Genomic DNA, 27,362 nt, shown 5'->3' on the forward strand with positions numbered 1-27,362 from the left:
GTGGGTGCTGGCTGCAGTCCATCGGTGAAGGCCAAAAGAAGAGGTTAGAGAGGGAATCAGGAAGCCCAAGGGAGAGAGGAGTCGTCAATATGGCAGATGCACAGAATGGAACTTGTTAGAAAGGGAGCGAGCATTCCAAAGGGCAGAGGAGAATTGGAGATAGAAGGGAGGGTGGCAGGGGATGGGGATGAGGTTGGAGGGGTTAACACCAGAATGAGTAGAAGTTGCATGTGGGAGGTGAGGACGAGAGCAAGTAGGAATAAGGCAGGGACCAGGATTGGGAGAGATATTCCCAGAAGCAAGGAGGAGAAGCATGGATAGAAAGAGAATGTGTGGGGAGGATTTGTAGGGGTGTGTTTTAGTGCAGGGGGTATAGCTGTGTAGTGTTAGAGGACGCAGGTAAGAAAGGAGTTCATGTGAACTGAGAAGAGGTGAAGGAAGGAAAGATTGAGATATAGGAATAGTGTTAGAGACATAATGAGGTTGGCAGAAAGAAGTGCATCATTTGGAAATAAGTGAGATCAAAGCAAATATAAATAGTAGCGGCGTTGGCATGGCAGCGATAGTAACGTGCTGAGATGTGCGGTCTGGGATAGATAATGTCCTCCTTTCCAGCGCAGTTTGAATCCAGGACTCAGGGCCAGTAGGTGTTGTATTGTCCACTTGTTCCACTCCTGTTGAACTCCCTGTTAAACTCCCCACTGCTTGCCACTTAAAAGGGGCCACTTTAAAGATGGGCTTCTTTACATGTAGACTTCTCCCCCCCCCCCTTCCCTCCTTCCACCCTCCCCCACCTTAATTTACTTTTTTTTGTGTTGTTCCCCCAAGTTTAACCTACATAAATATCCCAACTGGTTTTAGAGATATCATGTGCAACGCATGAACACTTGTGGCTCCAGAAGGAGAATGTAGCAGTATCGTACATGACTGTAATACTGTGAATGTTCGTGTTATTTGTATTGCGATGCTATTTATATTGAACATTTTCCAATAAACTTGAAGTTATATAAAAAAAAAAAAAAGGGGCCACTTTAAAGATGGGCTTCTTTACATGTAGACTTCTCCCCTCCCCTGCTCCCTCCTCTGTGTTAAACTCATGGGATCTCTGTAAATAAGTGTCACTCGTCCTGAGGAAGAGAGAGAACTCAGAAAGCTTGTCCTATAATGTCAATTGTTCGTCCAAATTAAAAAATATATCACGTAATACTGACACACTCCTAGAAAATACATTATAGGGCAACTCCTTCTATTTTATAACCCTGGTGCAGTTTTTTGTTCTGGTTTTACTCTATGTGTGCAAGTTGGGAGACTTTGATAAATGGATATAACGAACCCTTTAATAATACCTATACTAGGACAGACCTCCTACTACATGGTGTAATCTATTTGTATTGTAAGGAGAACGGGTCTTCAAGAGGTGTTAGATATTAATTATTTTATTAAATAAATCAGCCTGAGTTTAGCCGAACTGTAAGACTCAGATAAGTGGATGCAGTGGCCCCCTTTCTAATACCTACCCTAGGACAGGTCTCCTACACCATGTATTATACTTAAAGTGTCATCTTCTCCTTCTGACCTTTCAGCCAGGAGAGGGGCAGTACTGGATTTGGTAATATCAAACAATGTAGAAGTAATAACACATATTCAAGTCCTGGAACATTTGAGTAGCAGTGATCATAACATGGTCTCATTTGAAATAAATGATCAAAAAAGAAATAACTTGGGTTCAACAAAGACCTTAAACTTTAGAAAGGCAGATTTTAATAAACTGAGGTCTAATCTAGTAGTAATACACTGGGATGATGTTTTAGTAGGGAAACATGTAGAATATAAATGGGCAGTCTTTAAAACATTGTCAGAAAAGCATACTTATCAGTTGGGTAATAAGTATAAAATAAATAAGTTAAAACCAATGTGGTTAAATAAAAAGGTTAGGGAGAAAAAAAATGTAACAAAAAATGCAAAAATTAGCAGAAATAGATAATGAATAAATGATTGCAATAGAAAGTAAGATCAACCCTAAAAAGTTCTTTAAGTACGATAATAACAAAAAAAAAAAAGAAAAGAACATATAAGACCCTTTCAGTGTGAGATGAGCAGGCAGATTATTGGAGATAAGGAAAATGCAGAGGTATTAAACAAATTCTTTGCCTCTGTGTTTACCAGGGAAGAATCAATTTCAATAGTAGTGCCGCAGGAGGAAGCCACAACCTCCATATTAACGAACAATTGTTAAACTGAGGAAGAAGTTCATAAGCAGTTTGAAAAAATGAAAGTAAATAAGGCACCTGGCCCCGATGGCATACATCCAAGAGTTCTCAAGGAGGTAAGTTCAGTAATAGCCAAATCATTACATTTAATATTCAATGACTCCATTTCCACAAGCTCAGTACCACAAGATTGGCGTAAAGCAGATGTGGTGCCTATATTTTAAAGGAGAGCTAGATCACAACCAGGGAATTTCAGACCTGTAAGCCTGACTTCAATAGTAGGGAAACTACTTGAATGTTTAATACAGGATAATATTCAGGAATACCTAATGGAAAACCAAATTATTAGTTATTGTCAGCATGGATTTATGAAGGATTGATCCTGCCAAACTAACTTTATTTGTTTTTTTGAGAAGGCAAGTAGGAATCTAGACCAGGGTAATGCAGTTGATGTGGTCTACTTAGATTTTGCAAAGGTTTTTGATATTGATCCACACAAGAGGTTGGTGTACAAAATAAAGAAAATTGGACTCGGTAATAATTTATGCACCTGGATTGAAAACTGGTTGAAGGACAGACAACAGAGGGTTGTCATAAATGGAACTTTTTCAGGTTGGGCTAAAGTCGGATCGGTACTGGTACCCCTTCTTTTTAACTTGTTTATTAATGACCTTGAGGTCGGCATCGAGAGCAAAGTTTCCATCTTTGCTGATGACACTAAATTGTGTAAGGTGATAGAATCAGAGCAGGATGTCATTTCTCTCCAGAAGGACTTGGAGAGACTGGAAACTTGGGCAGATAAATTGCAGGTGAGTTTAAATACAGATAAATGTAAGGTTATGCATTTGGGAAGCAAGAATTAACTGGCGAATTACAAGTGAAATAGGCATATATTAGGGGAATCCTTGATAGAGAAGGATTTAGGAGTGCTTGTATACAGCAGGGTTAGCAATAGTGCCCAAAGTTAATGCAGTAGCTGCAAAGGCAAACAAGATCTTATCTTGCATTAAACGGGGAATGGATGGAAGGGAAGTAAACATAATTATGCCCCTTTACAAAGCATTAGTAAGACCACACCTTGAGTATGGAGTACAATTTTGGGTTCCACTCCTTAGAAAATACATTCTGGAACTAGAGAGAGTGCAGTGAAGAGCCACCAAATTAATAAAGGGGATGGACAATCTAACTTAAGAGGAGAGACTAGCTAAATTAGATTTATTTACATTAGAAAAGAGGCGTCTAAGAGAGGATATGATAACTATATACAAATATATTCAGGGTCATTAGAAGGAGCTTTCAAAAGAACTATTGATCCTAAGGACAAAACAAAGGACTCTGGGTCATCCCTTAAGATTGGAGGAAAGGAGATTTCACCAGCAACAAAGGAAAGGGTTATTTACAGTAAGCGCAGTTAAAATGTGGAACTCATTACCCATGGAGACTGTGATGGCAGATGATGAACAGTGATGAACAGATTTGTTCAAAAAAGGTTGGATATCTTTTTAGAAAGGAAAGGTATTCAGGGATATACCAAATAAGTAAACATGGGAAGGATGTTAATCCAGGGAGTAATCTGATTGCCAATTCTTGGAGTCAGGAAGGAATTTATTTTCCCCTTATGAGATATCATTAGATGATATAACACTGTTTTTTTTTGTTTGCCTTCCCCTGGATCAATAAGTAAGTATAGATATAGGATAAAGTATCTGTTGTTTAAATTTAGCATAGATTGAACTTGATGGATGCATGCCTTTTTTTAACCTCATCTACTATGTAGCTATGTAACTATGTAATATATGACCTAAAGCTCTGAAAGACAATAGCTGTGTTTATCTTACCTCTGGTCCAAGCTGCCGTATCACACAAATATGCAGGTAGATGTTATATTGTTCAACAAGATCTCAAACCCATCGATGGTGCAGTACGTCTCTGCTGGAAATGGTCAGCAAGGCAATAGTGCTGCAGGGTAGAAATTGAAGATCAGAAGATATTTCTTGTGGATTCCCTGTGAGTTAGTAAAAGGAGACATACAGGTGCAGTAGGACTTGAGCACAATGTCTGAGGCTGTAACTGCTTCAGAAATCTTTATACCTTTTGTGAGAAGGTTTGCACATGAGACCTTTTGTGTATAACTGGATGATGAGAACACCTGGGACTGGTATTGTATAGAGAATTCCATGATGTCCCCATGTGGGCAATAAGGAACAGTTTGCTGACAAAAGGGCAAAGTTCCATCAACACATTAACCAATGGGAAAACTTTGCAAACGTTTAGTATGTCTGATTAACTTGTCCACTGCCTGAGAGATCAGCATATATTTGTGGTGCAAGAAGGCCATTATACACCTGGAGTGGTGCTGCATTGTATATTTATTTATATATACTGGAGCCACCATTGCTCAGATCCACAAAGTGGTGCTAGAGTTAATCTTTAGCTTTCAAATGAATGGGAGTAACGTCATGCTAATGCTTAGCACCCTTTTTTCTGCTCTGGGCCCATCTATGCAGCACTTTACATAGATATTAAACAATGCAATATATTACTGTTAATAATAATAATAAAAAAAATAAAAAATAATAATTGTATTTTAATAACAAGAGAACAGTATAATGTGATTTAATCAGATTGTTCTCACTGTCACGGTAGACCAGAACTTTTAACACCAAAATACTAGGATCCTTTGATTGAGCAAAGCAAGAGATAAAATAAATTGCAATTTATTTACAGAATGAACATACACAGCTTGATTTACAATTACATCGAAAAATACACTTACATAAACAATGCAATATATTATTGTTAATAATAATAATAATAATAATAATAATAATAATAATAACTTGGAAAAGGCTCATGATTGAATGGGAACTGAATAGCTTAGGACAATGGCCTGACCGCGTGGAGAAGTGGTCCTTGTCTTCTGATTTATTTATTTATTTATATATAGCCCCCTTTCCCTATGACTAAGGGAACTACGCGTGCTGATATACCTGTTGCTCACAGGAGGCCTAAGCCTCCACCACTGGGAGCCTGGAGCGAGCTATTTCTCCTCTCGGTACAGCGCCTCCACCTATGAGGGATCCCAGCATTGGCGGGATAACCCATCACAGGAGCCAATTACAGTGAAAAATAATACACGAACAGGTATATAACTCATATTTACTGGCACACGCACTTACACTGCGCATGCACATCTCTTAGTTCTGCGCATGTGCGTCAACCAAGATGGCAGCCCCCACACTCCTGGTCTGCCGCAGAGCTCCGGCGGCTCCTATCCACCCAAGCTCTCCTATAACAGAAACGTGGTTCATTTTAATACAGGTGTGACATTGTCTGAACCTTTTGTAGTATGTGCTAATTTCTTTCTATGATAGCTAAACTCTACTTCCTCAGGGGGTTCAATCTGTGAAGTAGAGTTTAGCTTTACGAAACGCGTAGGGTGGGTGCATTTAGTCACCACTGTTGGACTGTGTGGAGTGCTATTACATAGAACAGCTACTGAGCTATTAGCCATCAGTCCTGGAGCAGAGGAGTTCCTGTTACTCCATACCCGTACACGCGTACGAGCGCACGTCTGCCACTGGATAGGAAGAGGCTGATGAGCATGGAGGTTCCGCTATACGGCATTGCTAGCGTGTATACCCCAACCAGTCAGCTTCCCCCCACTGTGACTGGAAACGTGAGCGGCAGGAGTGAGACCCGGATGTGTACAGCAACGGCGCCACAGTGAGGATCTCGGAGAAGTGTCCCCCTGCTGCCTCCCAGACAAAGGACTGCTGTGTCTATCTGCTCGTATTATTCCTACTTCTTGTAAGTAGGATTCTAATTTAACACCATTGGAAGATCTGCTGTTCATGTCTGTTATCCACACAGTTCTATCTTTTACATAATATTTTTTATATGATATATTTTATTAAATAATGTTCTAGTTTATCACTAGGTGTTGTCTCACTTATGTAGTTAGAGTCATGTTGTAGTGTTATAGTATAGATTGCTTTACCCAACAGTTATATGCTATGATGTGATTTTTTGTTTTTTTGTTTTTGTATTTTGTTTCATGATTTCAAGACAGTCTGTGCAGCTTCTCTAAAGGACCACAGGACTATCCAATTGGACACTGATTGAGGGTCAGAGTATCACAGTTTGTGTTTGTTTTTTGGCACCAAAGATCAAAGCCTTACCCACTGTTTGGGACTCTTACTGACCACACCGCGAGGCTGTCCTGCCACAGGGGGATTAAAGGTTTCTCGTTTTACAATGCTGTTCCAATGACCACAGTGCAGACATGGATACAGCAGGTATCTTTTTGTTAGAGTGTAAGACTTGTTGTTTATTTGATGTAGTGCCAATTTCTACTCTGATCCACCTGTCTCCTAGATTACAAGCTCTCCTGTAACAGAAAAGTGGTTCATTTTTAAACAGATGTGACATTGTCTGATTCTTATGTAGTACAGTATGTGCTAATTTCTTTCTATGATAGCTCTGATATTGGGTGACTGCCTATTGTATGTTGATACACATGGTATTATTTTATCTTTCATTTCTTTTAGTTTTGGTGTTAAGAGAAGTTCTCTGTCCAGTTAAGACACTTTTTCTGCACATTCTTCTATTTTACTTCTTGGGTTCTCCCTACTGACAAATGTGTTAACCATTGTTGATGCATTTTTTCTAAAATGTCTCATCATCTCCTGATAATAATTCTCAGCATCGCCTCTTAATAATTGACTAAGTGGTAGTCCCTTTGTGGTGTTAGGTGGGTGGAAACTGTCTGCCCTGTTTTTTTTTATAACTCAGATTTTATTGAGATTTTACCATCATACAGCACGGTATACATTGGTCGGCATATAAATCGACATAGTTATATGTATATATGCTATAACACCTCCTATTACCCCATATAACCACTCCCTAATACTACTCCTATTACCCCATATAACCGCTCCCTATAACTCCTCCTATTACCCCATACAGTATAACCACTCCCTATAACTCCTCCTATTACCCCATACACAGGTCCCTATAACTCCTCCTATTACCCCATATACCCCCTCCCTGTAACTCCTCCTATTACCCCATATAACCGCTCCCTATAACTCCTCCTATTACTCCATATAACCGCTCCCTATAATTCCCCCTATTACCCCATATACCCCCTCCCTATAACTCCTCCTATTACCCCATTTAACCGCTCCCTATAACTCCTCCTATTGCTTCTCTCCCTCAGACACTCCGTATACGACATTGACAACTAAAAAATCCCCAAACACACCCCCAAACCGATCGAGTCAATTTCTAACTCAGCAAAACGGACAAACAAAGAATCAGACAGGTACGTGTGTGATAGATATATATATATATATATATATATATATATATATACAGTTAGATCCGGAAATAATTGGACACTGATACAAGTTTTGTTATTTCGGCTGTGCACCAAAATAAATTCAAGTTACAGTTACATAATGAATATGGGCTTAAAGTGCAGTCTATCCGCTTTAATTTGAGGGTTTGCGCATCCAAATAGGAGGAAGGGTTTAGGAATGACATCTCTTTAATATGTAGCCCCCTCTTTTTTAAGGGACCAAATGTAATTGGACAATTGACTCAGAAGCTGTTTCATGGACAGGTGTGGGCTATTCCTTCGTTATTATCAATGGAGCAGGTAAAAGGTCTGGAGTCGAAACTTGATAAAGACGCGACGGACGCGACGGAACTTTGATGACGTCATCGGTGTTGTCTCGGAGACCCGGCATGCGGATCCAGTATGGAGTCCGCGTCGCTTCACATCTACGGCAGCGGCATTTCACTGCGCAGTGAGACGCACATCTAACTGAGTGACTGGACTCTAGAGACGGCTGCCAGAGAAGGAAGGGATGTGACCTCCTCGCCTAGTCTGAATCAGCGTGACCGGATGCATTTGCTGTTGCTGATGTGGTAACATGTCCCAAACATGTCATGCTATTATATGATTTAATTGAAGTACATGTAATACTCACCTGCTGATATACCAATATAATTTATATTTTACTACACTATGAGGTTTTGCGCTGTTTTCTCTTTTTGTTTTTTTTGCTCTAATATCATTATCCAAGTCTACCATAAAGAGAAGACTTCACAAGAGCAAATACACAGGCGTTCACCACAAGGTGCAAACCATTCATAAGCCTCAAGAATAGAAAGGCCAGATTAGACTTTGCCAAACAATATCTAAAAAAAAGCCAGTCCAGTACTGGAACAGCATTCTTTGGACAGATGAAACTAAGTTCAACCTGTACCAGAATGATGGGAAGAAAAAAGTATGGAGAAGGCTTGGAACGGCTCATGATCTGAAGCATACCACATCATCTGTAACACACGGTGGAGTCAGTGTGATGGCATGGGCATGCATGGCTTACAATGGCACTAGGTCACTAGTGTTTATTGATAATGTGACAGAAGACAGAAGCAGCCGGATGAATTCTGAAGTGAATAAGGATATATTGTCTGCTCAGATTCAGACAATTTCAGCGAAGTTGATTGGACGGCGCTTAATTTTACAGCTGGACAATGACACAAAACATACTGCGAAAGCAACCCAGGAGTTTTTTAAAGCAAATAAGTGGAAAATTCTGCAATGGCCGAGTCAATCACGTGATCTCAACCTGATCGAGCATGCATATCACTTGCTGAAGACAAAACGTAAGGCAGAAAGACCCACAAACAAACAACAACTGAAGACAGCTGCAGTAAAGGCCTGGCAAAGCATCACAAAGGAGGAAAACCAGCGTTTGGTGATGTCCATGTGTTTCAGACTTCAAGCAGTCATTGCCTGCAAAGGATTCTCGACAAAGTATTAAAAATGAACATTTTATTTATGATTGTGTTAATTTGTCCAATTACATTTGAGTCCTTGAAATAAGGGGACTGTGTATGAAAATGGTTGCAATTCCTAAACGTTTCATACGATATTTTTGTTCAACCCCGTGAATTAAAGCTGAAAGTCTGCACTTCTATTACATCTCAGTTGTTTCATTTCAAATCTATTGTGGTGGCATACAGTGCCCAAATTATGAAGATTGTGTCAGTGTCCAATTATTTCCGGACCTAACTGTAATTATGCCATAATACATACATGTAACAAAACAAAAAAATTAACAACAAAAAAGAGGTAATCAGTCTGGATCACGCAGATCTGTCTGCCCCGGTTTTTTATCAGTTTCTTTGTAAAATAGGTTAGTTTTTTTTTTGTACATCTAAATAGTGTATCGTTTTCCAATTGTGTTCTAAAGAACATGTTATGGTTGGGTGTGCAGAGTTTACCCATTCCACCATCTTCTCCAATTTGGGGATGCTACCTAACCAAAGCAATACGATGTCGTTGATGTAGCACTCCCAGTGGAGAATGTGGGTATTGAATCTGTCATTTTTCACAAATAACTCAATTTAACAGAGTGCGGTAATGTTACATACGCCTATAACATATATTAGCTGTAACTGTCCATCCAATGTCTTTACATATAAGGCATAACCCTGTTCACTTAATGTAACCATGTATTGTTATTATAACTCTGTGCCCAGTACATACTTGTAAACGAGAGGAAACTCTCAATGTATTACTTCCTGGTAACACATTTGATAAATAATGAAATAAATAAATACCACTGATTAGATTGTAAGCTATGTGGGACAGAGATTCTCCTCATACTATGTTTCCAATTATGTGTGTACCACTATAATGTATATTATATTTAGTACAGTGCTGTGCAGAACATTAGTTTATTATGAGAATAAATCATAAGAATTATTGTAATGGTGACTGTAAGAGATATGTGCAGAGGTATGCAATAGAGACCGTTTTTAAGGTGAAATTAAAAAAAGGCTTTATTGCGCCTGTTCCTTTAAACACTGCAAAATCCAAACATCATAGAAATACCTACTCCACTTTGGAGAAATCACTACACATTTTAACTCCAGCCCTATTTAACTGGGTGGGTAGCTAAGCTGCTTACCACCCCACACATATATATATATATGTACTGTATACACACTCAACAGTGAAAAAAGAAAGTCTCTCATCTGCGTCTGGGGTTTCTGTAGAGGAAGACCTCTCTGTTCTCCTGGGTCAGCATCCTTATGTGCTATGGCACTCTCTGTGTTCAGTGTTTATTGATTAAACCTCGTTTCTGGTTAATGTACTCGAATCGGCGTTATCACCAATTCCAGTAAATGATGTGCAAAAGAGAGAGTTAAATGTGGAAAAGAGAGTTAAATGAGTTAAATGAGCACAAAATGTAGTATATTATATATAACATATTTGTCCGATTATAGGGCAACCCAGAATATAAGGTGACCCTCTATGTTCAGTAGTAGCTGGAAAGAAAAAAGTTTACACACACACACACTGTCTTTCTCCCTGTCTGTGTCTCTCTGCCTGTCTCTCTGCCCCTCTCTCTCTCTCTCTCTCTCTCTCTCTCTCTCTCTCTCTCTCTCTCTCTCTCTCTCTCTCTCTCTCTCTCTCTCTCTCTCTCTCTCTCTCTCTCTCTGTCTATCCCTCTGTCTCTATTTCTGTCTCCGTGTCTCTCTTTCTGTCTCTGTGTCTATCTCTCGGTCTCGATCTGTCTCTCTCGGCCGCTTCAGGATCCCAAGGTGGAGTTTCCTCCATTTTACCCGTCTACCTCATACATCCGACTGCTGATGGGGGCAGGGCCCCATTATATGGTGAGTAATGTACTCTTCAACTTAAATTTATTGGAAAAAACCTTGCCTTATTATTGGACAAAACTATGATATATATTTAATGCTAGTCTATATAATTGTATTAGTTATTTCTAGTTATTTCTAGTCAGGAGAAACTGCTCGTCAGACCACACATTTGAAATGCAGCCGTGTCGTCTTATTGACAACTTTAGAAAAAAGGCTATGATCAGAACATTATACAGGAGTCTTTCAACAAAGTTAGAGCAACTGAACGTCAGGATTTGCTTATGAAATCTAAATGTAAGAATTCGGTACAGACATCCCAGTCTCAAAACAGGAACTCCTTTGAAGACAGTGTTACATTTATTACCAAATTCCCCGGTTATTCAAATAAAATTAAAAATATTGTCAACAGACATTGGAAGGTATCGCTCTCAGATCCCCGCCTTAAAGATCAACTCTCCCCTACAGCACCCATCATCTTTCGTAAAGCTGTGAGCATTAAAAACTTAGTAGCACCCAGCAAAACTCAGCAATACGGCTCAGATTTCGGGTAACTATCAGCTTGTAAATGGAAATGGGAAATGTGGTAGATCAAGCTGTATCACATGCAGACACCTCCTAATGCCTGACACATTTACTTCACATAGTAATCATTCGGTGCCATCAACTCAAGAGTTCTGTCAACTGTTTATCCACCTACGTTGTGGACCTTCTCTCCTGTTCATGTAATATCCAATATGTAGGTCTCAATAAAAGAGCACTGTGTGTCAGATTCCTTGAGCACAGGCGAGCTATTATCAGGGGGGTTCTGGCACACAGTGTTCCTCTGCACTTTTCTCAGGCTCATTCTAAAAATCCCAGTGAATTTAAGATTATGGGCATTGAGACTATACCTGAAACAAAACTGGGTGGTGATAGATTTAAAGCACTTTGTGCCAGGGAATCCTTCTGGATTTATTCCCCTGACACGCTCTCACCCACAGGTTTAAACGAGTGCATAGATACGAGTTCACTGGTCTGAGTCTGTTCTTCATTTGCTGTCTGTGTTCTCCCCGATCGGGTTACTACTTCTCTGTTCTTATGGGGTCATCCCCATTTTGTTATATCCAATACCACTATTTGTGGGTCTAGATGGTATCTCCATATCCCTGGGGTTTGTTGTTTTCTTCCTTCCCATTTAGTATATAGTTGCTTATAACCCACCCCTATATCTACATGGTTCATTCAATTTTATTAATACATATTGTCCCTATATAGGTTTACACTTGTTTAATAGTTATTAAACTGAGTTTATTCATTTTTAATTTATTAAATAAATTAATAATTTATTAGTAATAATGTGCAGTTAATAACGTTCTAACTTGGGAAAGGTCCCACACTTCCATTTGATTGTACTCACCTTTCTTCTGTTTTGATTTTCCATTTTTATTTCTAATCTATCTATATATTTGCTATAATTCCATTTTATTGTTAGTGTCATTACATTTATTTACCTTCATGACATTTGTATTCATTAGAACATTTAGCCATTAGACAGAGAGTGCTGGTCCTTACTTAGGTGTATTTATACAAATGGTTCAACTTTAATTGTAAGCAGCAGAAAGCTTACGTGCTGTTCTCTCTATTGAGTTTTATAAAATAGAAGAACTTCTCCTTATATAGGTGTATTTCATCAGAGCCAACTTGATCTCCTGATTTCTCAGACTATATATAATTGGGTTGAAAAGAGGAGTCCCCACGGTGTACAGAAGGGATAGGACCTTATTTACATTAAATGACTGTCCTCGGGATGGTACCATGTAAATAGCTATGAGACTCCCATAAAATATGCCCACGACTGCCAGGTGGGAGCTGCAGGTGGAGAAGGCTTTCTGTTTCCCAGTGGTGGACGGGATCCTGAGGATGGTGAGGGAGATGGAGACATATGTGGAAGTGATGAAGACAAATGGGAAGAGTATTGTAGGGATGGCTAAGACAAAATCTCCTAGTTTCACAATGGAGGTGTCTGAACAAGAGAGCTCCAGAAGAGGATCAAAATCACAGAAGTAATGGTCAATGATATGGGGACCACAGAACTGTAACTGGCACATAGGAATAACGATGGATATCGTTAACAGAAATGCAATCAGCCAAATCCAGGTAACGAGGTGGAGACTAAGTCTGAAGTCCATGATGGAGGTGTAACGCAGTGGGTTACAGATAGCCAGATATCGGTCAAAAGATATCACTGTGAGAACAAGAGTCTCTACAGCTGTTGAAACGCCATAGAAGTAAAATTGTGTGATGCAGCCAGTAACATGTATGGTGCCCCCTCCGTTCAATACAACATGTAACATGTTAGGGGCTATGTTTGTGGTGAGTAACATGTCAGACAAGGACAGGTGACAGAGGAAGAAGTACATGGGAGATTTAAGGCTTTGGCTGTTTGACACCAGTATGATGATCAGCAGGTTTCCACCTAATGTCATGATGTAGATCACGATGAACAGAATGAAGAGGGCGACATTGAAGCTTTGGAGACTTTGAAATCCCAGGAGCAGAAATTCAGTGACTGTTGTCTGGTTCTCCTGAAACATATCCTGGAGAGAAGAGAAGGGAAGGGCAGCACAAGAAGAGAAGATTTAGTGGAGCTTTGTATCACTTAACGTCTGCTTCAGAAGGTTATAGTTTCACATAATACTAACTAAGCATCAGAAGAAGAAGATAGGAGGTCCAGAAACTCCTCTCATGTTGGTTCATTAAAATAATATTAATACATTTACATATATTTTATATTATAAAAACTGAATTATCTCCTAGTGTAGAACGGCATCAACCTTACAAGATAGGACCACTTTATTTCTGAAGATACTTAAAAAAAATAAAGATTTGAAGTTACGTACTGGTGAATATCTGGCCTCCATGGTACCAAGCGGTTTCTAAAATCAGGGACAGAAGGATGAAAGGATAGGAAGAAAGGAAGGAAGGATGGGAAAAAAGGAAGGAAGGATGGAAAGAAAGGAAGAAAGGAAGAAAGGAAGGAAGGAAGGAAAGGTGGAAGGATGGAAGGATGGAAGGAAGGAAGAAAGGAAGAAAGGAAGAAAGGAAGAAAGGAAGAAAGGGAGGAAGGGTGGAAGGGTGGAAGGAAGAAAGGGAGGAAGGGTGGAAGGGTGGAAGGGTGGATGGGTGGAAGGTTGGAAGGATGGAAGGATGGAAGAAAGGATGAAAGGATGGAACAAAGGACGGAAAGAATGAATAAAATAAATGCAATCCCTAACGGTTGTCTCGTTCTCCTCAAACATATTCTGGACAGAAGAGAAGTGAAGAGATGGTTTAGTACTGTAGCTCTTCACATCCAATAACATCTGTTTGAAAAGGTTATAGTTTGACATAATATTAACAAAACATCTGGAGAAAATGGATTTGAGATCCAGAAAGTTACAATCAAAACATTTACTTGTATGTTACAATATGTTATCACAGCTGAAGGATCTCCTTTTTCCCCCTATGTTTTTAATGAAATACTTAGATATAAAAGATGAGAGGTTACTTACTGGGGGATAACTTGCCTCCGTGGTGCAGAGAGATTATTATAGAATTCTGTTAATACCGGGAAAGAAGGAAAGAATAAAATCAGGGAAAACTTCTCTAGTTGCTTCATTCCCCCTCAGAAAATCAACGCTTCTAATACTAGAGCAAACATTAAAAACTATTAAAAAGAACAAATATGGTCAAATAATAGAATTTGGATATAACTCTCCCATCATTTATTGCAACTCGCTATAAAATTGCATCCGCATTGTTCAGATCACAATAGACAATAGAGGTGAAAAAAGAGATCCTTACAAAGAATAGAAATGTTTGTGTTGAGCTGTGTACGGCAATAAGAACATCTCATCCTTGTATCTCGGGGGGAACCTATTTATCAAAACATTCATTCTGCAGAATTGGGGTCCAAAGATGGCAAAAGATAATTGAACCCGCTCTACCTACTAGAACAGACAGGTGCAAAGAGGGCAAATGACTAAACAATGGAAGAAAAAACACCAGATGTAGCAAAGACACTGCCGTCTGGATAAGTCCCTAAAAATGCACTCTATGTCTGGGAGGGGAGTAGTACCTGAATCAGCCGTGGATGTGCAGTAAGAAGCAAAGTACTGGTCCGATGTGTATTGCAATATGGTTGTCTTAAAATCCTTTAAAAATAATAATAATAATAATAATAATAATAATTAATAAAATAAATTAGAACCAGACCGCAGTGACAATGGAAATAGATGAAGTAATTATAGTGCATCATACGTATGTCCACTTGCTCGGGTATACGGCGTGGTAAGCACCACAGGCCAAATCTAAGAGTATACCCCTGTCCTGAATACTTTGGCCAAGGTATTGTAAGCCTGCTACCATGTCAAGGTAAACCCTACTCAGCAGGTCCTACACTACCCGACGGTAAACTAACCTCATTGGTGGAATGAGTGGTGGAAAGATTCCTTCCGGAATCCAAAGGAGAGGAGTACAGGTCCCAGAGGAAGTTCAGGCAGGAACAGCATAGAGTACTGGGGTAGTACTTTGCAGGACCCTGGGCAGGTAGCCACTGACTGCTTTTAAAAGGAAGTTGCAGCTATTAGCAATGAGAAAGTCAGAGAGAGGCTTACTTCCTGTCAGGAGGAAGAGGGCAGAATTTGCCAGGAAGCAAGATGGCGTCGCTTGCTTCAGAACACTTAAAGACTCAGGATCTTGACTTGGAGCTAGAGGGCGGCGATCAGAAGTTAAACAGGTAAGGAAGGAACACGCCGCAGGGGGCGTATTCCACGCATTGTAACAGCCATCCAGGATGATATCGCAGAGAGAAACTCAGAATTTTTAGTATGTACAGCAGATGAAAGGTCAAGGGTAGAAAAGTAAATTTGTGTGTCATCAGCATAGAGGTGATATTTGAACCCAAGAGATGTGATTAGGTCAACTAGAGAGTGTGTAAAGAGAAAAGAGAAAAGGTCCCAAGACAGAGCCCTGGGGTACCCCCACAGAGAGATCGATAGAGGAGGAGGTGTTAGCAGAAGAGACACTGAAAGTACAATGGGAGAGGTAGGAGGAGATCCAGGATAGAGCTTTGTTACGAATACCAAGAGTATGGAGAATGTGGAGGAGTAGAGGGTGGTCCACGGTATCAAATAATGCAGCGAGGTCGAGAAATATGAGCAGAGTGTAATGACCTTTGTCTCCGGCAGCATGGAGGTCATTTGTTATTTTAGTGAGGGCTGTTTCAGTGGAGTGAGCGGTGCGGAAGCCAGATTGTAGAGGGTCTAGGAGAGAATAGGTGGTATGAAAATGCAGCAAGCGAGTGAATACAAGGCGTTCAAAGTAGTTTAGAGGCAAAAGGCAGGAGGGAGACAGAACAATAGTTAGAAAGACAAGTAGGGTCAAGTTGGCTGGTTTTGAGTAATGGTATAACTGTTGCATGTTTGAAGGGGGAGGGAATGGTACCAAAGTAGGCGGAGGAGTTAAAAATGTGTGTGAGTGTAGGGATTATAGTAGGAGCAAGAGGTTTTAGGAGATGGGAGGGAATGGGGTCAAGATGGTAGAGGGAGAAGTGGAGATCAGCATCTGTGACAGCGGAAAAAGAGAGTTGATTGAGGCAGGAGGAGAGTTAGAAAGAGGTGTAGGATGGGAAGAGGATACAGAGGGGATGTCCTGACGTATGGATTCCACCTTTTCCTTGAAATAGTCAGAAAAGTCCTGAGGTGAGATAAAGGAAAAAAAACAAGCAGCAGAGGGTGATCTGATTAGGGAGTCAAAGACACAGAAGAGTCACGTGGGTTAGACTTGTGCATGTTGATAAGTAAAGAAAAGTAGGTTTGTTTCGCCTGAGAGAGGGCAGAGTTGAAACAGGATAATATACATTTGTAGTGAAGGAGGTCTGTGAGAGTATGAGATTTCCTCCAGAGGCGTTCAGAGGAACGAGTGCAGGAACGCAGCATGCGCTTGTGGAAATGTAGCCAGGGTCTGGTGTTGGAAGGGTGAGAATGGTAGAAAGAAAGCGAGGCATGTAGATCATGAGAGGAGGATAGGGCAGAGTTGTAGTTCCTGACCAGGTTGACAGGGTCTGTGGCAGAGCTAAGAGAGGAGAGAGAGGAGGGTAAAGTGGAATCAAAAGCTGGTAGGTTAATAGAGTGCAGGTCTCTGCAGAAACGTGGAGTAGGGAAGGGGAGAAGCGAGAGAGAGAGAAAATGAGATGAGATGATGGTCAGAGAGAGGAAAAGGGGAAATGGAGAAATCAGAGAGAGAAAAGTTTAGTGTAAACCAAGTCTAGACAGTGGCCATCCTTGTGGGTGCTGGCTGCAGTCCATCGGTGAAGGCCAAAAGAAGAGGTTAGAGAGGGAATCGGGAAGCCCAAGGGAGAGAGAGGTCATCAATATGGCAGATTAAGTCCCCAAGGAGAAGTTTAGGGGAGTCGGAGGAGAGAAAGAAAGAGAGCCAGGATTCAAAGAGAGAGAGAAAGGCAGAAGGGGGGTGAGTAGCGGTAGGTGTTTGATTGATGACTGCCATGTGGACAGGGAGAGGAGAGAAAAGTGTGGGAAAAGCAAGAGAGGGAGGAATAGGAATGGTTTGGTAGCGGCAGAGAAAGATGAGGAGGAGCCCCACACCCCTTCCATCAGGGCATGGAGTGTGGGAGAAAGAAAGGTCACCATAAGTGAGAGCAAATTCCAGAGCAGAGTCAGACAGAGAGAGGCTAGTCTCAGTTATAGCAAAGATGAGCAGAGAGTGAGATAATAAGAAGTCATGCACAGAGGGGAACTTGTTAGAAAGGGAATTCCTAAGGGCACAGTAGAAAGGGAGAGAGGAGGGAGGGTGGCAGGGGATGGGTATGAGGTTGGAGGGGTTAACACCAGAAGGAGTAGAAGTTGCATGTGGGAGGCGAGGACGAGAGCATGTAGAAATAAGGCTGGGACCAGGATTGGGAGAGATATCCCCAGAAGCAAGGAGGAGAAGCATGGATAGAAAGAGAATGTGTGGGGAGGATTTGTAGGGGAGTGTTTTGGTGCAGGGGGTATAGCTGTGTAGTGACAGAGGGCACAGGTAAGAAAGGAGTTCATTTGAGCTGAGAAGGGGTGAGGGAATGAGAGATGGGATATAGGAATAGAGTTAGAGACATAATGAGGCTGGTAGAAAGAAACGTGTAATTTGAAAAGTAACGAGGTCAGAGCAAATATAAATAGTAGCGGCGTTGGCATGGCAGCAATAGTAACGTGCTGAGATGTGCGGTCTGGGATAGATAATGTCCTCCTTTCCAGAGCAAGTTTGAATCCAGGACTCAGGGCCAGAAGGTTTTGTGTTGTCCACTTGTTCCACTCCTGTTGAACTCCCTGTTAAACTCCACACTGCTTGCCACTTAAAAAAGGGGCCACTTTAAAGATGGGCTTCTTTACATGTAGACTTCTCCCCTTCCCTGCTCCATCCTCTGTGTTAATCTCATGGGATCTCTGTAAATAAGTGTCACTCGTCCTGAGGAAGAGAGAGAACTCAGAAATCTTGTCCTATAATGTCAATTGTTCGTGCAAATAAAAAAGGTATCACATAATACTGACACACTCCTAGAAAATACATGATAGGGCAACTCCTTCTATTTTATAACCCCGGTGCAGTTTGTTGTGCTGGTTTTACTCTATGTGTGCGAGTTGGGAGACTTGGATAAATGGATATAACGATCCCTTTAATAATACCTATACTAGGACAGACCTACTACTACATGGTGTAATCTATTTGTATGGTAAGGAGAACATGTCTTCAAGAGGTGTTATTGATAGAAGGTACACAGGGCACAACGGATTTGAAATCCAAACTCATTTATTGAGCCAAACACATTGTGTTTGGCTCAATAAATGAGTTTGGCTCAATAAATGAGTTTGGATTTCAAATCGTTGTGCCCTGGGTTCCTTCTATCACCGATTCAGGACTGGAAACAGGCTTTCGTTCAAACACAGGAGCACCGGTAATTGCATCATTTCTATTCTTTTTCTAAGGTGTGCAGCATTCACTTTATTTGTCTTCAAGAGGTGTTAGACATGACTTATTTTATTACATAAATAAATTTGATTTTAGCAGAACAGTAAGACTCAGATAAATGGATGCAGTGGTCCCCTTTCTAATACCTACCCTAGGACAGGTCTCCTACACCATGTATTATACTTAAAGTGTCATCTTCTCCTTCTGACTTTTCAACCAGGAGAGGGGCAGTACTGGATTTGGTCATATCAAACAATGTAAAAGTAATAACAAATATTCAAGTCCTGGAACATTTGGGTAACAGTGATCATAACATGGTCTCATTTGAAATAAATGATCAAAAACAGATTACTTGGGTTCCACAAAGAACTTAAACTTTAGAAAGGCAGATTTTAATAAACTGAGGACTAATCTACAATTAATACATTGGGATGATGTTTTTGCGGGAAAAATGTAGAAGATAAATGGCCAGTCTTTAAAACATTGTCAGAAAAGCACACTTATCAGTTGGGTAATAAGTATAAAAGAAATAAGTTAAAACCAATGTAGTTAAATTAACAGGTAGGGGAGGAAAAGAATGTAACAAAAAATGCAAAAATTAGCAGAAATGGATAATGAATAAATGATTGCAATAGAAAGTAAGATCAACACTAAAATGTTATTTAAGTATATTAATAACAAACAAAAAAAGAAAGAAAATATAGGACCCTTTCAGTGTGAGATGGGCAGGCAGATTATTGGAGATAAGGGAAAAGCAGAGGAATTCAACAAATTCTTTGCCTCTGTGTTTACCAGGGAAGTATCAAGTTCAATAGTAGTGCCGCAGGAGGAAGCCACAACCTCCATATTAACGAACAATTGGTTAACTGAGAAAGACGTTCATAAGCGGTTTGAAAAAATGAAAGTAAATAAGGCACCTTGCCCCGATGGCATACATCCAAGAGTTCTCAAGGAGTTAAGCTCAGTAATAGCTAAACCACTATATTTAATATTCAAGGACTCCATTTCCACAGGCTCAGTACCACAAGATTGGCGTAAAGCAGAGGTGGTGCCTATATTTTTAAGGGGAGCTAGATCATAACCAGGGAATTACAGACCTGTAAGCCTGACTTCAATAGTGGGGAAGCTACTGTACTTGAAAGTTTAATACGGGTTAATCTTCAGGAATACCTAATGGAAAACAAAATTCTTAGTAATTGTCAGCATGGATTTATGAAGGATAGATCCTGCCAAACTAACATTATTTGTTTCTTTGAGGAGGTAGTTAGGAATTTAGATCAGGGTAATGTAGTTGATGTGGTCTACTTAGATTTTGCAAAGGTTTTTGATATGGATCCACACAAGAGGTTGGTGTACAAAATAAAGCAAATTGGACTCAGTAATAATATATGCAGCTGGATTGAAAACTGATTAAAAGACAGACAACAGAGGGTTGTCATAAATTGAAATTTTTCCTTTAGGGCTAAAGTTGTGAGTGGAGTACCTCAGGGATCGGTACTGGGACCCCAGCTTTTTAACTTATTTATTAATAACCTTGAGGTCGGCATCGAGAGCAAAGTCTCCATCTTTGCTGATGATACTAAATTGTGTAAGGTGATAGAATCAGAGCAGGATGTAATTTATCTTCAGAAGGACTTGGGGAGACTGGAAACTTGGGAAGGTAAATGGCAGACGAGGTTTAATACAGATAAATGTAAGGTTATGCATTTGGGAAGCAAGAATAAACTGGCGAATTACAAGTGAAATGGGCATATATTAGGGGAATCCTTGATGGAGAAGGATTTAGGAGTGCTTGTATACAGCAGGCTTAGCAATAGTGCCCAATGTCATGCAGTAGCTGCAAAGGCAAACAAGACCTTATCTTGCATTAAACAGGGAATGGATGGAAGGGAAGTAAACATAATTATGCCCCTTTACAAAGCATTAGTAAGACCACACCTTGAATATGGAGTACAGTTTCGGGTTCCACTCCTTAGAAAATACATTCTGGAACTAGAGAGAATGCAGAGAAGAGCCACCAAATTAATAAAGGGGATGGACAATCTAACTTAAGAGGAGAGCCTAGCTAAATTAGATGTATTTACATTAGAAAAGAGGCATCTAAGAGAGGATATAACTATATACAAATATATTCGGGGTCAGTACAAGGAGCTTTCAAAAGAAATATTTATCCCAAGGACAAAACAAAGGACTCTGTGTCTTCCCTTAAGGTTGGAGGAAAGGCGATTTCACCAGCAATAAAGGAAAGGGTTATTTACAGTAAGCGCAGTTAAAATGTGGAACTCATTACCCATGGAGGCTGTGATGGCAGATGATGAACAGTGATGAACAGATTTGTTCAAAAAAAGGGTGGACATATTTTTAGAAAGGAAAGGTATACAGGGATATACCAAATAAGTAAACATGATCCAGGGAGTAATCTGATTACCAATTCTAGGAGTCAGCAAGGAATTTATTTTCCCCGTATGAGATATCATTGGATAATATAACACTGGGTTTTTTTCGTTGCCTTCCTCTGGATCAATAAGTAAGTATAGATATAGGATAAAGTATATGTTGTTTAAATTTAGCATATTGTTTAAATTTAGCATAGGTTGAACTTGATGGACGCATGTATTTTTTCAACCTCATCTACTATGTAGCTATGTAACTATGTAATATATGACCTAAAGCTCTGAAAGACAATAGCTGTGTTTATCTTACCTCTGGTCCAAGCTGCCGTATCACACCAATATGCAGGTAGATGTTATATTGTTCAACAATATCTGAAACCCATCAATGGTGCAGTAGGTCCCTGCTGGAAATGGTCAGACAGTCAGTAGTGCTACATGGTAGAAATTGAAGATCAGAAGATAGTTCTTGAGGATTCCCTGTGAGTTAGTAAGAGGAGACATACATGTATTGTAGGAATTGAGCACAATGCTAGAGGCTGGAACTGCTTCAGAGATCTTTATACCTTTTGTGAGAAGGTTTTGCAGACGAGACCTTCTGTGTATAACTGGATGATGAGAACACCTGGGACTGGTATTGCATAGAGAATTCCATGACGTCCCCATGTGGGCAACAAGGAGCAGTTTGCTGCAAACAAGGCAAAATTCCATGAACACATTAACCAATGGGAAAACTTTGCAGAATTTAGTATGTCTGATTAACTTGTTCATTGCCTGAGAGATCAGCAAAATGCTATCAGATATATTTGTGGAGCAAGAAGGCCATTATACACCCGGAGTGGTGCTGCATTGTATATTTATTTATATATACTGGATCTAACCATTGCTCAGATCCACAAAGTGGTGCTGGAGCTAATCTTTAGCTTTCTGCTGTTTATCAAGCGGCGCCAAACCATAAACAGACAACAATTAGAAAGGTATACTTATTGTCCCGCAGCGAGAGTCCAATGGACTCCCAAAATAGACAGTAGAGAAAATATATGTTGTGTCCCCCCCATGATTTCTTCTCCTCTGTGGATATTTATACTGTATAGCAATCTTAGAAGAAAGCATGAGCGAGGCGCATGCGCGACGGGATCGGAGATGGCGGCTTGAACGGAGCGCTCCGTTACCCACCGGCAGTAAATAAATAAAAAATAATAACAAAACTCAACAAAATCACAATTAAGTGGCGGCATTCGCAAGAACTAAGTCCACAGCACCACAACAAATGGCGGCTACCCGGAAAAAATCAAAACAGAAGGTGGATGTAGGCACCTACTTTGTGGGGGCAAAAAAGCCCAGTGAGACGGACAGCATGGCGGCATCAGATTCAGACTCCGCACCGGAGCTGGAGATGGCGACGGACGAGCCGACAGGCGCGTTGAAGAGAGAGATTGCACGGCTCCTCTCCTACCTCAAAACTTTTTTCCGGGGGGAAGTAGAGCACCTGCGGAAAGACATACTTAGCATTGGGACCGGCACGAATGACTTAGAGGAGAAAATGGAGGAGTCTACTAGATGTCAGAAAGAGACAGATACCAGGGTTACCACCCTCGAGAGGGAAGTGGCAGAGCTAGAGGAACGCCACGAGGACAGCGAAAATTGCGACAGATGGAACAATCTCAGGGTTAAAGGAATCCCTGAGGAGATTCAAGACCCCGACGTGATGCTCAATAGATGGATGACTTCCATAATGCCGGGGAAGACGGAGGCAGAGCTGGTCATGGACCGATGCCACCGCGCATTAAGAGCCCGTCCACTACCTAATAATCCACCCAGGGACGTAATTCTGCGCCTGCACCACTTCATAACCAAGGCAGAGATCTGCAAAATTACCAGGGCCACTCCAACAGTGAAATTTGAGGGAATAGAGATGGCCATATATCAGGACATTTCCCCGATCACGCTGACGAGACGCCAGGCCCTCCAACCTGTTACCAGAATACTGCGGGACAAAAACATACGGTATAGGTGGGCTTTCCCCTTCGCTCTGATTGTGGTGCAAAATGGCCGGTCCCACGTACTCAAACACCTAGCAGATGGTCCGGAGTTCCTGAAAAAACTGGGTATCCCCAATAAACTACACCGAGGGGAAACCCCTGTAGGGCGCACGCCCCGGCAGACTGAGTGGGAAAAAGTGGGCTCACCAGCCGGACAATGCCAAGACAAGTCAGGACTCTCAAGACCTGCATGAGGACCACGTGCCCTGCTTTCTAGTTCCACCAGAACTAGTCGTTACTGTTGTTGTTCCCGTTACAATAAATCCTGAGACTGTTCCCCTCACTGAGTGCTGCCCGGTGTAAGAGTGCCCATGGGGCTCCCCTCCACCCCCCTCCTGATGGTCCGAGCCCAGACGGTCAAGCTCCGGCGAAGGACAAAGAGACGGCTGGAAAAAAAGAAAAATTTCAACACTCATCAAAATGGCTTCCTGTGATGATCCGCGGGATAAGCTGGAGAAGAAGCGCTGGAAAAGAATGGCGGACGCTGTTTGGGCGTGAAATCGGGGAGCTCCAGTCAGCTCCACCCTCGGGACACGCCTGCTTCCTCGGCTGCTCGCAGGCGGTTATGCGCACTGGACCCGGGTGACGTCGGGGGCGGTCCCTCACGGAGTCCCGTCGGATAGGAAATGACGTCAGTGGAAGCGCCTGCAGTGCAGGAAAAAGACCGAGTTGAGACTGGGGGACAGAGGCGGCGATCGGAAGACCCGTCAAGGGGTGGGAGGGCTCCCCGGGGTGGTGCGCGAATTCCCCCGCTGGGGAGAGGGGTTCAGCTAAAGTAGTTAAACAAGTTAGGGTAGCCAGTTATAGAACGTAGAGGTTAGAAGTTTGTAACAAACAAAGTTAGAGTATAGAGTGTATAATCCATAGTTGAGTACTAGAAAAATGTTCACATCTCCAGTTTTGATAATATAATGTTTGCACTGCCGGCGGGGGGGGGCGGGTGATTGCCCTCATCCCCACCTTTTGGCATGTGCCCCTGGGGCTGGGCCGCGGCTTTAAGCCATAGCCCAGTCAAAGACCTGGGAATCCGTGGTCTGGAATATACCCCACAAACCTGGACAGAAGGGTGGGAGCACCCAGAGTATGGGCGGTTTTCCCAGGCAGTAAACCAAAGGTCAGTTAGGGCCAAGATGGTTTTCCTTGTACATGTCAAAAGACTTTATGTTCCCTGTCACTCCCCTATGTGTTTTCCTTCCCCAACCTCAGGTTTCCCAAAAGGAGGTACCATGGCATCACGAGACCAGCAACACCACTACTGGCACCTACAGAGAATCCAAGGCACGGGTAGGAGGCGAACGCACTACACTCACAAAGACTCACTATATATACAAACATGGCATTGACGTTCATATCACAAAATGTTAAGGGATTCAATTCCCCTCAAAAACATAGAATCGCCTTTGCAGAATTCAAGCGTAGAAAAACAGACGTTCTCTTCCTGCAAGAGACGCATTATTGCTCCAACAAAAACCCAGGGTACATAGACAAAAATTTTAGGAGGTTTTATCTCGCCTCAGCCAAAGAAAAGAAAAAAGGGGTTGCTATACTACTCCATAACAGAGTCCCGTTTGAGATGGCAAAAATAAAACGTGATCCAGAAGGTAGATATATTATACTGGTGGGTCTACTGCAGCAATGCAGAGTAACCATGGCATCTCTGGGTAAGGTAGGCGGGGTTTCCCCTTCATAACTGCGGCTAGTGGAGACGCGATTTTACTCTTTGAGAAAGGGCTGCATAGCCTGAAACGCGTTAGAGTTGTCGCTGTCTCCCCCCGTTTTGCACCATGTCTCAACAAAGAAGATTTTTAACCTATTCATTGCTGGTGTTGACCCCATCCTTCAGCTGTGCTCCGCTACTATCTTTGGATAACTACCATATTGCACACCCACTCTGCGTGATGCACGCACACATGGATTAAGGATCTAAGAAGAGTTTTGTATCTCCCCATTTATGGATCTAGGGGGAATTGCTGACCAGTAACAGTGCCGCAGGTAAGAGTTCTTTTAGTCTTTTGAGGTGCTTTTTTTTTTTTTTTTTTTTTTGTAAATATTTTTCCTTTATTGGTGTCATACATCACGAGGGTACATAATATCGATACTGGCTCGCAGGCCAACTTGTAGATACGGCGCAGTGCATGTACATGGCATAGAAGGGGTAAATGACACTCAATAAACCCTTTTTCCTGCTTTCAATAGTGAAAAAGAGAGGGGGAGACGAAGGAAAGGTGGATAGTTGGGAACGACTTTGGAGAAAGAGGGGGGAGGGAGGGGCTAGGGTTCGTCGGCCGTAGGGGGGGGGGGGGGGGAGGGGGGTAGCTGAGGGGTTTATGTGGGGGTTGGAAGCCCTATCCAGGGTTCCCAGGTAGAATAGAATTGTGGGGTTTTTTGCTTTAACATTGCCGTCAGTTTTTCCATGTTCATAATTCCGTCTATTCTGGAAATCACGGTTCTTCTAGAGGGGGCTTTAATTTTCTTCCATGCCGCCGCGATACAGCATCTCGCAGCTGTCAGTATTGCTGCCGCGAGTCTGGCCGCCGGGGCAGGAAGGTCGTCAATTGGTTTTCCCAGCACGTAGGTCAGCGGGTCCAGGGGTATTTCTATATCCAGGGTCTCGGTCAGGAGGCCCTGGATCCGGGACCAGAATCTTTGGATCTCCGGACATGTCCACCAAATATGGGGCATGTCCCCCCTTTGACCACAGCCTCTCCAGCATTCGTCTGAAGTGCCTGGGTAGATTTGGCTCAGTCTACTCGGGGTCAGGTACCAGTGGAATAATATTTTATAGATGTTTTCTTTCGTGACGGAACAGATTGAGGTTTTGGTGGCTGCCTCCCAAATATCCTCCCAATCCTCAAGGTCCAAGTTTGTGTTTAGATCTTCATTCCATTTCTGCATGTATTGATGGTTAGGGGGGGGCTGAGATGCTTCGAGCGTTTTATAAATTTCTGATATGAGGCCCTTTTGGTATTTGCCTTTGAGGCAGAGGGTCTCGAATCTAGAACGCGGCGGGAACTTGAGAGTAGGGGATTGGGTTCTTAGGAAATGTCGGATCTGGAGGTATTGGAAAATGGGCAAGTTGGGGGACGTGTATGAGGTTCTTAATTCTGGGAGGGACATGGCCTCATCTTTTTCCAGCAAATCCGCAACCACTCTGATGTTTAAGCCTTGAAATTGGCTGAATTGGGATCGGGCGCATCCGGGTGGGAAGTCCGGGTTCCCGAATATGGGGGTCAGTTGAGAGGGGGTTGAAGCTAGGCCATATTTCCCTTTGGTTTTTAACCATGTCGACCTCGTGCATCTCATTGCCCCGAGACCAAGTCTCAACGATTTCCTGTTTTTGGGAGCTGGGGACCACAGTAGGGTAGGGAGGGGGTTCGGGAAAGCGTGGTGTGTCTCGATTTCTAGCCAGCAATTGGTGTCGGGGGAGCTGTTCCATACTACCGCCTGCCTCAGTTGGGCCGAAAGGTAGTATCGGAGTATGTCCGGGGCCCCCAGACCACCTCTCGACCTCGAGGCTAATAGGACCGATCGTGGGACCCTGGCTCTACGTTGTTGCCATATAAATTTTAATATATGGGCCTGGATATTCCTTAGTTCTGCTAGTGGAATAGGGACGGGGAGGGTCTGAAAAAAGTAGAGCAGGCGGGGTAGGATGTTCATTTTGGTGGATACTATCCTTCCGAACCAGGAGATCTGGTGGGATAGCCAGGACTCAAGATCTTTTAAGATCTGGCGGAAGAGGGGGGGGTAGTTAATTTGATACAGCGAGTTATATGAACTTGCTATTTTGATTCCGAGGTACTTGATGTGGGAGGTGTTCCATTTATATTTAAATTTCTGTTGTAGGGCTGACCATACGGGGTTCGGGAGGGAGATGCTGAGCGCCTCTGACTTGTCAGTATTGACTTTATAGTCTGATAGTTGGCCGAATTCGTCAAGGAGTTTTTCTAAGTTAGGGAGGGAGGTGAGGGGGTCTGACAGAGTGAGAATTATGTCGTCGGCGAACAGGGATATTTTGTATTCCCTGTCTCCGATTGGGATACCTTTAATAG

The 27,362-nt window shown here is 42.0% G+C and overlaps 1 protein-coding gene across 1 annotated transcript; it reads right to left on the minus strand.

The window, feature by feature from the left end:
* Positions 1–11,613: 11,613 nt before the first annotated feature.
* Positions 11,614–13,468, minus strand: LOC142471145 (olfactory receptor 11A1-like). The gene is made up of 2 exons (XM_075577934.1): positions 12,576–13,468; positions 11,614–11,740 (listed from the first exon to the last, which is right to left on the minus strand). Exons 1-2 carry the CDS (start codon positions 13,466–13,468, stop codon positions 11,614–11,616), a joined length of 1,020 nt encoding a protein of 339 aa, XP_075434049.1.
* Positions 13,469–27,362: the final 13,894 nt, after the last annotated feature.

Source organism: Ascaphus truei, chromosome 20, assembly GCF_040206685.1.
Source record: "Ascaphus truei isolate aAscTru1 chromosome 20, aAscTru1.hap1, whole genome shotgun sequence".
Taxonomy (NCBI): domain Eukaryota; kingdom Metazoa; phylum Chordata; class Amphibia; order Anura; family Ascaphidae; genus Ascaphus; species Ascaphus truei.